This window comes from Antechinus flavipes, chromosome X (assembly GCF_016432865.1).
Source record: "Antechinus flavipes isolate AdamAnt ecotype Samford, QLD, Australia chromosome X, AdamAnt_v2, whole genome shotgun sequence".
In the NCBI taxonomy this organism is placed as follows: Eukaryota; Metazoa; Chordata; class Mammalia; order Dasyuromorphia; family Dasyuridae; genus Antechinus; species Antechinus flavipes.
The window spans coordinates 15,012,651-15,026,515 of NC_067404.1; the positions used below are offsets into that span (position 1 = coordinate 15,012,651).

Below are 13,865 nucleotides of genomic sequence, written 5' to 3' on the forward strand. Positions count from 1 at the left end.
GCTATCTTGGGGAGGGGGGAAAAGAAAGAGAAAAATTTGGAATACAAGGTTTTGTAAAAGCGAATGTTGAAAACTATCGTTGCATGTATTTGGAAAAATAAAATATTGGAAAAAAAGAACTGCTCTAAATCTTTTTGCATATGTAAATCCCTTCCCTCTTTGCTACCCTTTGTATAGAAGGAAAGTATTCCTAGATCCAAGGGGAATGCACAATTTAATAACATTTCGGGCATAGTTTGAGAGTGTTTTCCAAAATAGCTGGACCAGTTGTCAGTCCCACCAACAAGGTGCCACAGCGAGCCTGTTTTCCCACAGACCCTCCAGCCGTTGTCATTTTCCATCTTCTGTCGGCTTTGCCGGTCTGATGGATATCATGTGGAACCTGGCAAAATAAGTACTTAGTAAACACCTACTCTGTGTAAGATGGGATACAGACCAAAGAAATGGAATGAACGGGATTTTCAGTACCATTCAAAGTAAAGTGTCTGGTGCTGGCCCGGTCAGAGCTTATCTGAACGGGTAGCCATGACATATTTTGGATCGGGAACCCTATGCAATCAGGGTTTTTCTTTAAGGAGATTCTTAGCCCGTGCGGATCCGTCCTCCTGAAAACTTGGCAGGCACAGGGGCAGAGCCAATCAGGCAATCAATATTTATTAAGTGACTGCCATGTACCAGACAGCGGTGTTGGTGACACAAAGGCAAAGGCATTCTAGGGAACACTCCCTGACCTTGACTTTTCTTCTGGGGGAAGCTCTGTGGAAACGATCTCCTCCCCTCTTTCTAAAGTCCCCCTTGCTGATTCGGAAAGGGCCCCGCCGCAGGAGAGGCCTGGCTCCCCTCCTCGGAGAACCCTCTATTCTGTGTTGTCCTGAGAAATTGATCTGAATTCTAGGGCCCAGTCTCATTTCTCCAGGCAACTGGTAAGTCCCCTGACCTGGCTCGATCCCCACAGTGCTCTCCTGCCCCTCTCTGCATCCTCTATGTCCAGGGTGGACCCTCCTTCTTGCCCACCCTCAGCACCATTCAAACGCCCGGCCGGATAAAGAGCCGGGGGATGGGAGGGGGCTGCTGGGAACTTGGATTTCCTCTTGTCTTCCTTTGTGTGAAGGTCTCGATGGTTTCTGCCTGGCTGCTTTCTCAGTCTCCATCTCTACACCTCTGGCCAGGCGTGCTTCCGTAGCTCCCTGGCCCTCCGTCTCTGGGCAGCTGGCTCTGTGTGAACTCTGCCTGGGAGAAGTGGGTAGGAGGCTGGCTTAGCGATCCATGGGGTCTCCTCTCCGGGCTGGGGGAGCCAGAATTCGGCAACCGTGCCCTCCTAGCCCCGCCCTGGCTCTCCCAGCAGTGGGCAAGTGCATCCCTTGGAGGCTAGGCCCACCTCCCCTCCTCTTCCTCCCCACCCTGGGAGCTTGGGGGCTCCGTGGCTATAGTGCTGCGGGCTCCTGGGAGTATGCTCTAGATGTCCTTACAAGGAGAAGTGGAGGGAGGAAGGGAGGGAGGGAGTGAGGAGGCAGGCAGGGATGGGCAGGGGGAAGGAAGGGGAAAGGAGGGAGTGCATGAGGAGGGAGGAGAAGGTCTGGGCTGAGAGAGAACAGCAAGGCTGGAGGGAAAGTTGCTGGAGAAAGGTAAGGCCGCCCCCCACCCCCACCCCCTCCCTTCCCCTAGTGGCTCCCAATAGATACACACTCACATACTCACACACTCTCACGCACGCATCGCATCACAGAGGGGCGGGTAGACAGACACTGGAGCGAGGACAGGTACACCTGACCGCCAGCCTCTCTCCCTCCCCCCTTTCTCTTTCCCTGCAGACACACCTGGATGCTCTGGAGAGCCAGGCAAGCAGGAGCCCTCTCCCTCCCAGTCACCCAGCAGCTCGGTAGTCTCCCCGCAGAGCTGCAGGTGGTCAGGCAGACACACTCACGCGGCGCACACACGCAGGGCTGGCCCTCCTCCCACCGCCCCCTCCCCTACTTTCCCAGCCTCTCTCCCCCTCGCCTGAGTGGGGTAAGGGAGCCCTGAGCCAGCGTTGCCACTGAGGTAGGTGTGATCTGTGTGTGTCTGAGAAGGGGAAGGCTGGGGGGGCAAGGGCAGGGCACAGCACTGATGCTATGTCTCCCTCCTGCTGTTGGAGCAGTCTGGAGGGGTGTGTGTGTGTGTGTGTGTGTGTGTGTGTGTGTGTGTGTCTGTGACTGTGTGACTGTGAGTGTGTGTATGACTGTGTGTGTGTGTCTGTGACTGTGTGACTGTGAGACTGTGTGTGTGTGTGACTGTGTGACTGTGAGACTGTGTGTGTAGTGGAGGACTTGTGTGGGTGGTAGATTTGAGTTGGACCGTACGCTGTGATGTGTTATGTATATGTCGTATGTCAGTCTGTGCGGACGTATGTTGGAGTATGGCACCCCAGAGCCATAAAATGTTAGGACTGGGAGGGAGCCACCCTCTCATTTTGCAGTGCATGTGTGTGTGGGGATTTCATGGCAGCATCAGACCTCCCCCACCCTGTCTCTGACCGGACTCGGGCGTCACATCTTCCAGCCGAAATGCATCCTGGCCCCAGGAGACCCTGCCTCGTCCCAAGGGGGTTCTCCCCCGGGGGTCTTCGGGGGGACTAACTGGGATGTGCTCTTCCAGTTCTGCTTCTCCACGTTGCGCCTCCAGGCCGGCCCGGCCCCTCCACTCCCCAGACATGCTGCTGGGTTCAGGCTGGAAGAAGAGGACAGAAGATATTGGCAAAATCTACGACATCAGAGAGAAACTGGGCGCGTGAGTGTCGGGAGCTGGGTTGGGGGCGACTGCTTTGGCCTTTCTGACCCTTTCTCCCAGAGAGCGTTTGGACACGGTCCCAACCTTTGCACAGATGTTCCGCCTCCCTCCCCCAGTGACTCAGTCCGGGGGCATTTCCACAGCCCCTCCTGTTTCATTAAGTCTCTGACTTAAGGTCTCTTCAATGCCTCCGCCTCTGCCTCTGCACCAAAGGCGGAGAGAAGGGAAGAGCCTGCTTGTCCCTTCAGCAATCAGGGCCCACCTGATGTCTCTCTGCCTTTGTTTTGGATACTCTGGTATTAGATGCTCTCAGCTGACCAAGGAGACTGGGCCCTGCTGGGTTCGAGGTGCTTAGGATCCTAGATAGAACCAAAAGGCACTTTAGAGAGCATCTAATCCAACTCATCATGTTACAGGTGCAAAAACCGAAGCTTGCTGAAAGGAAGGGACTTGTGGAGGGTCACACGGAAGACCCCACCTAGATCTAGAGATGGTGGGGACCCCAGAGTCCAGCTAATCCATCTGACAGAGTAGGAAAGTAAAGCCCAGGGAGGAAGGGACTTGTTCAGGTTCATACGGGTAGCAGAAATGAGATTTGGACTCAGTTCCTTTCCATGATACCAGGCTGTTTCTTCCCCAAGAGTCCCTGAGTCCTGAGTGCATCCAGAGGGCCTTGCGGCTGACCTGCTAATGATCCATCCCATCAGGGTGGAAGCACTACTGGGCTGCCAGCCCCTCACCTCCTTCTTTTTCTACAGGGGAGCATTCTCCGAGGTGTTTCTGGCCCAGAACCTATGCTCCAAGAGACTGGTGGCTCTCAAATGCATCCCCAAGAAGGCTCTGAGGGGAAAGGAGGTGGCTGTAGAGAATGAGATCGCTGTTCTCAAGAAGTAAGGAAGCGTCCGGTGGTTGGGGCACAGTGGGCTGGGATGGGGGGAAGATGTTCTCTGCCCTTCCGAGAAGCTTTCCAGCCTCTCCCGACTGATCCCACACCACCCTGCCCCTTGCACTCGTGCATTTCTTGTGTCTGCAATGGTGTGTGTGTGTGTGTGTGTGTGTGTGTGTGTGTGTGCTGTGTAATGGGGAGGAAATGAAGGGAAGGAGAGAAAGAAAAGTAAGGGAGGAAAGGAGCAGATAAGAGAAGGATGGAGAAGAGGTAGGAGAGGAGGGGGAAGAGAGGAGGGAGAGAAGAGAAGAAGGAGGGGTAAGCAGGGAAGGAACAGAAAAGGAAGGGGAGGGGTGTGGGAAATGAGAGGAGGGTTCAGCTCATTCCTCATGGGGACTGGTTATTTTCTGTTTAGGTCAAATCTTTCCTAGCTTCTGGTCTTCCTGCCAAGGAGTCCTGAGAGGAGGCTCTGTGTATTCAGGGTTAGCACACTGAGCTTGTGGGCTGGGGAGGAGGAGGTGAGGTCGACTCCCTCTAGGCCCCCGAATAGAGTGGGGCCCATGTCTTCTGGGACAAGTCACCTCCCCAGGCTGGGCCTCAGTTGCTTCCTCTGTCAAATGAGGGGGCTGGACTTCACGGTCCCCGAGGTCCTTATAAGTTCTAGAGTGGGGAGCTTAGGGTCTGACGGGCACATTGAGGAAAAGACTCCTCCCGAAGTCTCAGCTGTGGAAATGACGAGATGGAGCCGGACAAGTCATTTCCCATCCAGAGGCTGATCCCTTTCTCTCTAGATGAAGAGATACCAGGAGAGGGCACCAGCAGGGTCCCTAAGGGGGGCCCAGCCCCTGGCCCTGACCACATCCTCCATGTGAAGAATCCTCACAAAAGCTCCTTGCCCCGTGGATTCTGGGAGTTGAGCAGAGAATTCCCCCATCCCCTCCCGGTCCTCCCTCACGCATATGTACATATATATGTGCTATGTATAACTGTGTTTCCCTGTCCAGGGTGGGCCTTAGGAGTGGGCGGAGCACATGTTGCTTCCAGGGACTCTGAGAAGGAAGCCCACTCCGGCAACCGTCTCCCATCTGGGCGACAAACATTTAGTAGGCGCAGCTACTGGGTGGTGGGCACTGTGCTCCGTGCTCGGGGTGCCCATCCCTTACGGTCTCCAATGAAATACAAATCCTATGCAGAGGACTATTTTTGAGGGAGCACCGGCAGCTGGGGAAATCAGGCGGGGGGGGGGGGGGGGGGGCGGAATCAGGACGGGCTCTTCCTCTAGCCACAGCGCTGACAGAGAAAGTGTCTGAGTTTAGAGGCCGGCAGGCCGACTGGGCTAGAAAAGAGGCGGCGCCAGGAGATTTCTGTTTAGTGAGCCTAGAGCTAGCTCGAGGAGGGCTAGGCCAAAGAGTTTGCATTTTCTCTTCAGAGCAATAAGCCCTTCCTATGTGGGTGATCTTGGATAAGTCTTTTCACCACCACTGGGGTTCTTGGGCAGGTCAGGTGGCATGCTGTGGGGTAAGAATATCTGCTGTGTGGAGGGGATGAGACTAAAAGCAGGAGGGCGAAGAGGAGACTATGGCAATACTCTAGGCAGCAGGTCTAGGGCCTGACTAGGGCGATAGCTGTGAGAGTGAAGAAAAGCCGCAAGATCGGAGATAGAGCGTGGAGGTCAGATTGGCGATTTTCTTGGAAAATGAACTGTGTGGTGAAAGATGAGCTAGCTTATATGATAGTGGATTGTGTGCCAGCTCTGGAGTCAGGAAGGTTCATCTGGCTTCAGATACTTCCTAGCCGTGTGACCCGGAATGAGTCATTTTACCCTGTCTGCCTCAGTTTCCTCATCCGTAAAATGATCTGAGAGAAGGATATGGTAAACCATCCCAGTATCTCTGCCAAAAAAACCAAAATGGGCTCACAAAGAGTCGGACATGACTGAAAAACAACTGAATGGAGGATGACCCTAAGGTTTGGAGCCTGGGTGACCAGAAGGAGGGTAGAATCCCATACAGAAATGGGGAACTTTGGGAGAGGGGTGGAGTTAGGGGGAAGAGAATGACTTCGGCGTGGGACGTGTTGAGTTCGAGGTGCTTGGGGGATGCCCAAGTCGAAATGTCTAGCAGGCAGTTAGTGACACAGTCATTGATATAGAAATGGTCAGATCCACGGGAGCTGATGCCTGAAATGTTGCCATCACATAGTCCTTCCTTTTGCAAAAAGCTGTCCCTTGTTAAGATGCACCCTGTCCTTTATGACTCCAAAGGGGAAGGGGGAGGGATAGAGCAGCATTCTACAGTGGAAAGAGCTTCAGATTCTGGCTTTGTCCCTTCCTATGTGAATCATCTTGGCCGAGTCCTTTCCTCTGCGCTGGGCTGATTTATGTCTCTCTTAAAGCGAGGAGGTGAAGTCTAGAGGAATTCGAATCCCCCTTTTAGCTTGAAATCTATGATCTGATGACTGTGGGCTCACTGAGGACAAGGGGCTATCTGGGATACCAAAGAGCTTTCTAATCATTCCCACGTTTGCCTGCGTATATTTATTTATCTAGGAGGGATGCACAGATAATCATTGTTTTAGTACAATACGTGGCAGGTACTTGATAAAACCTCATCCAGTGTTGATTTTGATTTTGTGTGCACATGTGTGTGTGTGTGTGTGGGCACGTGTGCACACGTGTGCGTGTGCGTATGTGTGGGCGCGTGTGCACACGTGTGCATGTGTGTGACTCTGGGTGTGTGTCTAGCAGTATTTCTGTATAAATGCTCCTCTTCCCTATACCCTTTTCTGTGCTCCTCAGCGCCATTCTCCTCATGCCTCTGAAGCCTCCCTCACGGTAAACCCTTGTTACCATTCCAGGGTCAGTCACCCCAACATTGTGGCCCTGGAAGATGTCCATGAGAGCAGCTCCCATCTCTACCTGGCCATGGAACTGTGAGGGGGATGGGGCACTGGGGGGGGTGGCCACCACGGGGGATCAGGAAAGGGGAGCCCCACATGGTGCTGGGCCAAATTCGATTTCATATTCACAATTCCAAATTCCTGTGTGTCGGATGCTACGCCGGGAGCAAAAGGGAATCCATCTTTACCTTCGAGTAGCTCCCGTTCTGTTAGAGGGGGATGGGCCACTGCCTGAGGGAGGGGGAAGTCTGAGCCCCCGTGCTCCCTTCTCGCCAGGGTGACAGGGGGGGAACTGTTTGAACGGATCATGGAACGGGGCTCGTACACGGAGAAGGACGCCAGCCACCTGGTGGGGCAGGTCTTGGGAGCCGTCTCCTACTTACACAGCCTGGACATCGTGCACCGGGACTTAAAGGTACCCGAGTCGAAGTACGGGGAGCCCCGCGCTGTCTAGTCTCTGGCCCCTTTCCCCCAGGACAAGCCTCACCCCCCGTCGCCAGATGGAGGCCCCTGTGGCCTATGATTGGGACAACCCTGTCTCAACTTGGGGACCTTTGGAATTTCTTCTCCCAGGTTACCTAGGAATCTTGGGAGGAGGGGCCTTGGACCAGTTTCCCCCAGACCTGGGGCCTGGCTGCCCCCAAATTAGGGCCTGAAGCCTTTCCAGAGTGCTGCTCTTCCTCCCTGCGCCCCCCTCAAGCTTAGGGCTCCTCCTCTTCCTCCTGATCCGCGCTTTCTCTTCAGCCCGAGAACCTCCTGTACGCCACCCCCTTTGAGGATTCTAAGATCATGATTTCTGACTTCGGCCTGTCTAAGATCCAGGAAAGCAACGTCTTGGGCACCGCCTGTGGAACCCCGGGCTACGTCGGTGAGGGCCGAGGCATCGGCGGGCGGTACCCGGCGACGTGATGGGTGCCGATGGATTGTCGGGCGGGGAGGGGACTAGAAAAAAGGGAGCGGAGAGGGCCGGCCTGGCTATAAATGCTCGGCTCCCTGCATGCCGAATGGCCACATGTAATGCTCTCCTTGGGCTAGGCCGGGAGAGGGCGGTGCCAAGGGGGTTGCATTTTCTGCCTCCTGAGCTCTGTCTACCTGTGTCTGTGTGCTTGCCTATTTCTCTGTGTGTGCGTCCGTTTGTTTTTCTCTGTGGCCTGGTGTCTGGCTCCCAGCCCCTGAACTCCTGGAACAGAAGCCCTATGGGAAAGCTGTAGATGTCTGGGCCCTGGGGGTCATCTCCTATATCCTGTGAGTTACTCGAAATTGGCATTGGTTGTTCTAGCTGTCTGTTACTCAGCTTGGAGGCCCCTTTCAGGGGATGGAGAGGGAATGTCCTACTATCTGACCCTAATCCTTCAAAAGGTGGGGAGTTGGGAGCCCAGACCGAGCCAGAGGATGGGTCAAAGTTTGGGGAGTTGGGAGGTGGGACCTGAACAGGCTGATGGCTCTGCCTTGCCTCCCACTGTTTCTCCTTTCTCCTTCCCTTTCTCTCTCTCTCCCTCCTCCCTTTCTCTCTCTCTCCCTCCTCCCTTTCTCTTTCTCTCCCTCCTCCCTTTCTCTCTCTCCTCCCTTTCTCTCTCTCTCTCCCTCCTCCCTTTCTCTTTCTCTCTCTCCTCCTCCCTTTCTCTCTCTCCCCCTCCTCCCTTTCTCTCTCTCTCCCTCCCCCCTTTCTCTCTCTCCCTCCTCCCTTTCTCTCTCTCCCCCTCCTCCCTTTCTCTCTCTCTCTCCCTCCTCCCTTTCTCTCTCTCCCCCTCCTCCCTTTCTCTCTCTCTCCCTCCCCCCTTTCTCTCTCTCTCCTCCTCCCTTTCTCTCTCTCCCCCTCCTCCCTTTCTCTCTCTCTCCCTCCCCCCTTTCTCTCTCTCCCTCCTCCCTTTCTCTCTCTCCCTCCTCTCTTTCTCTCTCTCCCTTCTCCCTTTCTCTCTCTCTCCCTCCTCCCTCTCTCTCCCTCCTCCCTGTCTCCCTCCTTCCCTCTTTCTCTGTCTCTTTCTATCTCTCTGTCTCTGCCTCTCTGTTTCTTTCTGTCTCTCTTTTCTTGCATCCCTTCCCCTCTGTCGCTCTCATTAACCTCCTACCTGATATTTCTCCTGACCCACCCCACACTGACCTACCCTCCATGGTGCCCCCAGTCTGTGTGGCTACCCCCCCTTCTATGACGAGAATGACTCGGAGCTCTTCAGTCAGATCCTGAAAGCCAACTATGAGTTTGACTCCCCATACTGGGACGACATCTCTGAATCGGGTGAGTTTTCTGCGATTCTTGGCCCTGAAGGATAGAGTCCCAGGGCCTTCTTGAGGGGGATGGAAGAGGCTGCTATAGTCAGAGGGTCACTCCCTAACCGGCAGCTTCCTAACTCCCAGCCAAAGATTTCATCCGGCACCTCTTGGAGAGAGACCCTGAGAGGCGGTTCACCTGTGAGCAAGCCTTGCAGCACCTTTGGTGAGCATCTTTGGTAGAGGGGGTGCTCCCCTCTGCCCCCTTTGCCCCCTGACCCTCTGGTTTCCCCTCCTGTCACTAGGATCTCTGGGGACACAGCCCTGGACAAGAACATTCTCAGTTCTGTCAGTGAGCAGATCCAGAAGAATTTTGCCCGAACCCACTGGAAGGTAAGATGGGAAGAGGGCGGGGAGGGTGGCAAGTTCTCCAAGGACATGGCTGGCCTAGACCCAGCTCTCGGTGGGGAGAGTGGGGAGAGCTACCTCCTCTCTGGGCCCCTTAGGTTGAGGGAAGCATCTGCCTTCTGGACAGGTGTGGGGGTGGAGGGTGGGAACAAGATGAGTAATGAGGTCACCCCGAGACAGATCGGGGAGAAGGATGAGGGCAAAGCCAAGGCCTTAACCACCCCGTCACACTCCAGAGGGCAATCAACGCCACATCCTTTCTTCGGCACATCACCAAGATGGGACAGAGCACCGAGGCGGATGGGGATGAGGGCCCCGCTGAGCCCGTCCCTCAGGGAAGGCAGCAGAAAAAGTGATAAGGCCTCCCGTCAAGCGGCCACTCACTCATCAAGGTAGGTTTCCTCAGCTTGCTTGGGGAGTCTGGGGCCCAGTAAGCCACACAAACACTGAGGCCTGTAGGAGGGGAAGGACAAGGAAGGCTTCTGGGAGAAGGAAGAAAAGGCTGGAGGACGGAGGACGGAGGAGGGAGATCTCCCTTTGAATGTCAGGCTGAGAGATTTGAATCTGATCTGGAATAGGGAGCCACAGCATTTCAATTGAGCCTTCTGGAAGATTGGAGGCAGGTGGGGTGAGGTGATGGGGAGGTCTGAGCCTTAGTTTTCCTTCTCCAATTCCCCAATTCAGAAATCATTTCACCTGGAGCTGGAAGTGCTGGAAGAGGAGTCCCCCTTTGGCTCTTATGGACGTCACTAACAATTTCTTCCCCGCCTGTGCCCTGACTGCCCCGGTTCTCCTTTCCTCACCCACCCCTAAGCCCCACCCCCGGTCACAACTTTCTGTGCCTGACACCCATGCCCCCCCCATCATCTGGTCTCAGCGGGGGCTGGATTGTTTGGCTGTGTCTGTGGAGACCCCGGTGTGTGTGGAGATGCCGCAGGGAGGGTGGCTGAGGAGTTCGGGAGGCCCCCGGGAAAGTGCAACCCAGGAGGCTGGAAGGAGGAGGGGCCGGGGCTTGCCCACTGCTCCCATCCTGCTTCCCATGGCTGAGGCTGGCTCTCTGCTTTTCTCAGTTACGCTGAAAGGGATCAATAAAGGGTGGGGGCCTCACCCCTTTCCTAGGGGAGGCGGTGAGAAGGAAAGTGGACATGGGCCAGATCAGTGATGGGAACTAAAAATCCTAGAGGGGCTTTGGGCCCTTGGGTGAGCTGTTTTCACACTCAGAATCTCCTTTTCTCCACCAGTTAACATGGATGGTGAAGGACTCGGTCGGTCTCTTAGTTCCTCTCCGCTCCAAATGTGTTGCCTCCATGAATGGGGATTCCTTTCCCTCTTCCTTCAGGCCCAGGGCATGGCCGTCTGTTTATCTGTCTGTGGTCCTTCCTGTCTCTAGCAGCCCGAGCCCCCAGCATTTGCCATTTCATCGAGCAAATAAAATTACTTAAAAAAAAAAAAAAGAGAGGGGGAGAGGATGTGGTCATTGGAGGTGATGCTGGTTGTAGTGGGGTGTGTGTGTGTGTGTGTGTGTGACAGACAGAAAGAGGAAGACAGACAGACACACACATACACATTAGAGATAGACAGACAGTGACAGAGAGAGAGAGAGAGAGAGAGAGAGAGAGACTTTACTCTGTAATCTGGCTGCCCACTCCACTCCACAGCCTCCACACCAACTTTTTTCCCCACCCCCACCTTTCCAGTTTTGGAGCCATGAATCACAATCAGATCAACTTAGCCATTGTTCCTGGACGGGGTGTGTCAATCTCCTTCCCTTTGGCCTCATTCAGTGCCCCCTTCCATCCCTCTCTTAACTTTCTAGATCTAGGGTCTCCTCCCAGATGACTTTTACCTTAAGTTTATTGTTTCCCCCATTAGAATCTAAATTCCTGGAGAGCCGGAATTCCTTGGCTTTTGCATTTTTACCCTCAGCCCTCAGCCGAGTTTAGCATCTAATTAATGTGTAATGCATGGTGGGGTGTGTGTGTGTGTGTGTGTGTGTGTGTGTGTGTGTGTGTGTGTGTGCAGGCGAATAGCCTCTTTCTGGCCCACTGGGGCTGTCCGTGGCTAATGGGGAGCACTGGCTCTCCTGGAGACAGCTTTTGGAGGAAGTGGCTGGATAACGGGGTTCCAGTAGAACCAATCTGGAAGTGGGAGAAGGGATACCCGACAGCCACGGGGGGGGCAGACCCCTGGGGGAGATGGCCACGAGGGGCCTGCCCTTTCTTCTGGCCTCTGCCTTGGGGTGTCTCAGGGCTCCATAATGGGCACTTTCCTCTTATTTACCACAACAAGAACTTCAATAGCATCTGGGAATAGCAAAACAGAACCCAGACCGGTCTTGTCTTCCGGGACACAGTCTGCCACGCGAAGTCTACGCAGGGGAATATTTACCAAACATGCTCAGATCTGAGGTGTGGGTGGCGGCGGGGACGGCCTGTGTTTCCTAGGCCCCTCTTCCATGCGGGTCAGCGCCAGGCCCCGGAGCCCCTCGGACCCCTTGTACAAGGTCACACAGCTGGGCTGGCGGAGGTAAGGCACCGATTTAGGTTTTCCCTCTTCCCAGCTCAGCCATCTTCTGACGACACACTCTTCACCAAAACCTCCCCTTGAAACCAAATTTGAAAAAATCAGCTCTTTTGTGAGATTTTACATTTCAAACTGTCTCCCTCTCTCATACTTGAATTTCTAAGTTCTTTCTCTGGAAGCGAATAATATCTCCCTTCATGGCTTCTTTGGAATCGATCGGAGTATTTATAATCAGAATAATTTAGTCATTCACACTTGTTCTTGGAACAATATAGCTCTTGTTCTCTTGCTTTTCCTTATTTCACCCTGATTTCATGCAAGTCTTCCCGTGGTTTTCCAAGATCATCAAACTCATCGTTTCTCACCCCACACTAGCGTTCCATCACAATCTCATACCACGATTTGGGCAGCCGTTCCCTACTCGACCGGTGTCCCCTCGCTTCTCACTTCTTTTCTACCACAAAGCAGAACTCTTTCAGAACAAATGGCTTCTTTTCGTTCCAGCACCTCGAGAAACCGTGATAGTGGGATGGCTGGATCAAAGGGTAAACACAGTTTTGTAACTCGGGCACCATTCCAGCTGGTTCTCCAAAATGGTTCCATCCCCAGCGTATCAGCATCCCGATTTGTCAGCCTCCCCTCCAATATTTGCCATTTTCCTCTTCTATCATTTTAGTCAGCCCGATGGGCGCGAGATGACACCTCCAATTTGTTTTCATTTGCATTTCTCTAATCCATCATGATTTAGAGGATTTTTTTCCTATGACTAAAAATAGTTTTGTTTTTTCCTTGGAAAACTCCTTTTCTCTATCTTTTGATCCTTTATCTCCTGGGGAATGAGTCACGTTTTTTAATAAATTTGATAAAATTCTTTTGACATTTGAGATGAGATTTTTAGCTGCAAAACTTCCCTCCCAATTTTTGCTTTCCTTCTAATCTTGGCTACGTTGGTTTTATTGGTACAAACCCTTTTGAATTTAATGTCGTCAAAATGGTCATTTTACATCTCAAAATGTTTTTTCTTATTCATAAATTTGATATGAACATGTTCCACATTCTCCCAATTTTCTGATGAAATCGAAGTCATATCCATCTGTACCTTACTTTGCAAAATGGGGTAAGATATTGGTCTTGTGCCCAATTTCTGCCAGTACGGTTTTTACCAAAGAGTGAATTCATAGCCTGTAAGTCTATTGCTCTAATCATTCACTACATACACGCAGTATGTCTACTCTGTTCTGACGCTCCACCTTTCTATTTCTTAGCCAGTACCAGATAGTTGTGATCATTCCTAACTGCCTTATGAGAAAGATCTGGCGTTGCCAAGCTTTTTTCTTGAGATTTTCCCCCATTCATTTCTTTGACCTTCTTGACCTTTGGTTCTTTCAAATGAATTTTGTTATTATTTTTTCTAAGCCGTGAAATAATTTTGAATAATCTATACAGACAAATTAGACACATAATAAATATGAAATCATCTCGGAGGGAGGACCCTACCCATTGGGGGGATTAGGAAAGGCCTCAGCCGCTTTGGAGTTGAACAAGTTAGGGATTCTAAGAGCCCGGGAGAGACAGCCTTCCAGATTTAAGGCCCAATCTACAAAAAAAGCACGCTTTGGAGTTGGAATATCCTGGAAGGGGAATTGCAAATAGGTCTGAGGGCCGGAACAATGAACATGTAAAAGGAAGTCATTTGCAATACAGCCTAATCTAGAGAGGAAGAAGGAGCTTAATCCCGGAGATCCTTCAAAGCTAAATGGGAGATTCTGCGTTTTATTTTAGAGACAATAAAGAGCTGCTCAAGTTTTTTGAGTAAGGACCTAAAACATGGATCCATATTTTCGAAACGTCAAGTGAAGTCCACAAGCATTGATTAAGCACCGATCCTGGAGCAGGCGCCGTCCTAAGCCCTGAAAAAGAAAAGCGAGAGACAGATCCCGCTGCTCTCCAGGAACTCCCAGACAATCCGCGAACAAACAAACCAAACCCCCAAACTTCCAAACTGGGAGTCGTCTCCCATCTCCTAGGAAAGTAACTAAGATTAAGGACCTGGAGTTTAAATGGGCTCTTTGCCACTTACTAGTTGTGTGCCCCTGGACAAGTCAGTTAAACCCCTCCCTCCCCCTCCCCCGTTGCCTTGGTTTGCTTGTTTTTGTTTTAAAGACGATTGGGAAAG

General features: G+C 52.6%; 1 protein-coding gene across 2 annotated transcripts; it reads left to right on the plus strand.

The window, feature by feature from the left end:
- Positions 1-1,512: 1,512 nt before the first annotated feature.
- PNCK (pregnancy up-regulated nonubiquitous CaM kinase) lies at positions 1,513-10,620 on the plus strand. Of its 2 annotated transcripts, none has more exons than XM_051968222.1 (13): positions 1,513-1,625; positions 1,812-2,040; positions 2,635-2,766; positions 3,525-3,656; positions 6,509-6,583; positions 6,827-6,965; positions 7,295-7,418; positions 7,720-7,795; positions 8,674-8,786; positions 8,906-8,984; positions 9,064-9,151; positions 9,403-9,558; positions 9,851-10,620. In XM_051968222.1, exons 3-12 carry the CDS (start codon positions 2,690-2,692, stop codon positions 9,520-9,522), a joined length of 1,023 nt encoding a protein of 340 aa, XP_051824182.1. In that variant the 5' UTR covers positions 1,513-1,625; positions 1,812-2,040; positions 2,635-2,689; the 3' UTR covers positions 9,523-9,558; positions 9,851-10,620. The 2 variants fall into 2 exon arrangements, with proteins under 2 accessions (XP_051824182.1, XP_051824183.1); XM_051968223.1 differs by having other exon boundaries at positions 2,662-2,766.
- The last annotated feature ends 3,245 nt before the right edge of the window (positions 10,621-13,865 follow it).

Coding starts and splice junctions, on each gene's coding strand:
- PNCK (XM_051968222.1), top strand. CDS start 2,690: ATGCTGCTGGGTTCAGGCTGGAAGAAGAGGACAGAAGATATTGGCAAA. Junction 7,419..7,719: donor TGGAACCCCGGGCTACGTCG/GTGAGGGCCGAG, acceptor TCTGGCTCCCAG/CCCCTGAACTCCTGGAACAG. Junction 9,152..9,402: donor TTGCCCGAACCCACTGGAAG/GTAAGATGGGAA, acceptor GTCACACTCCAG/AGGGCAATCAACGCCACATC.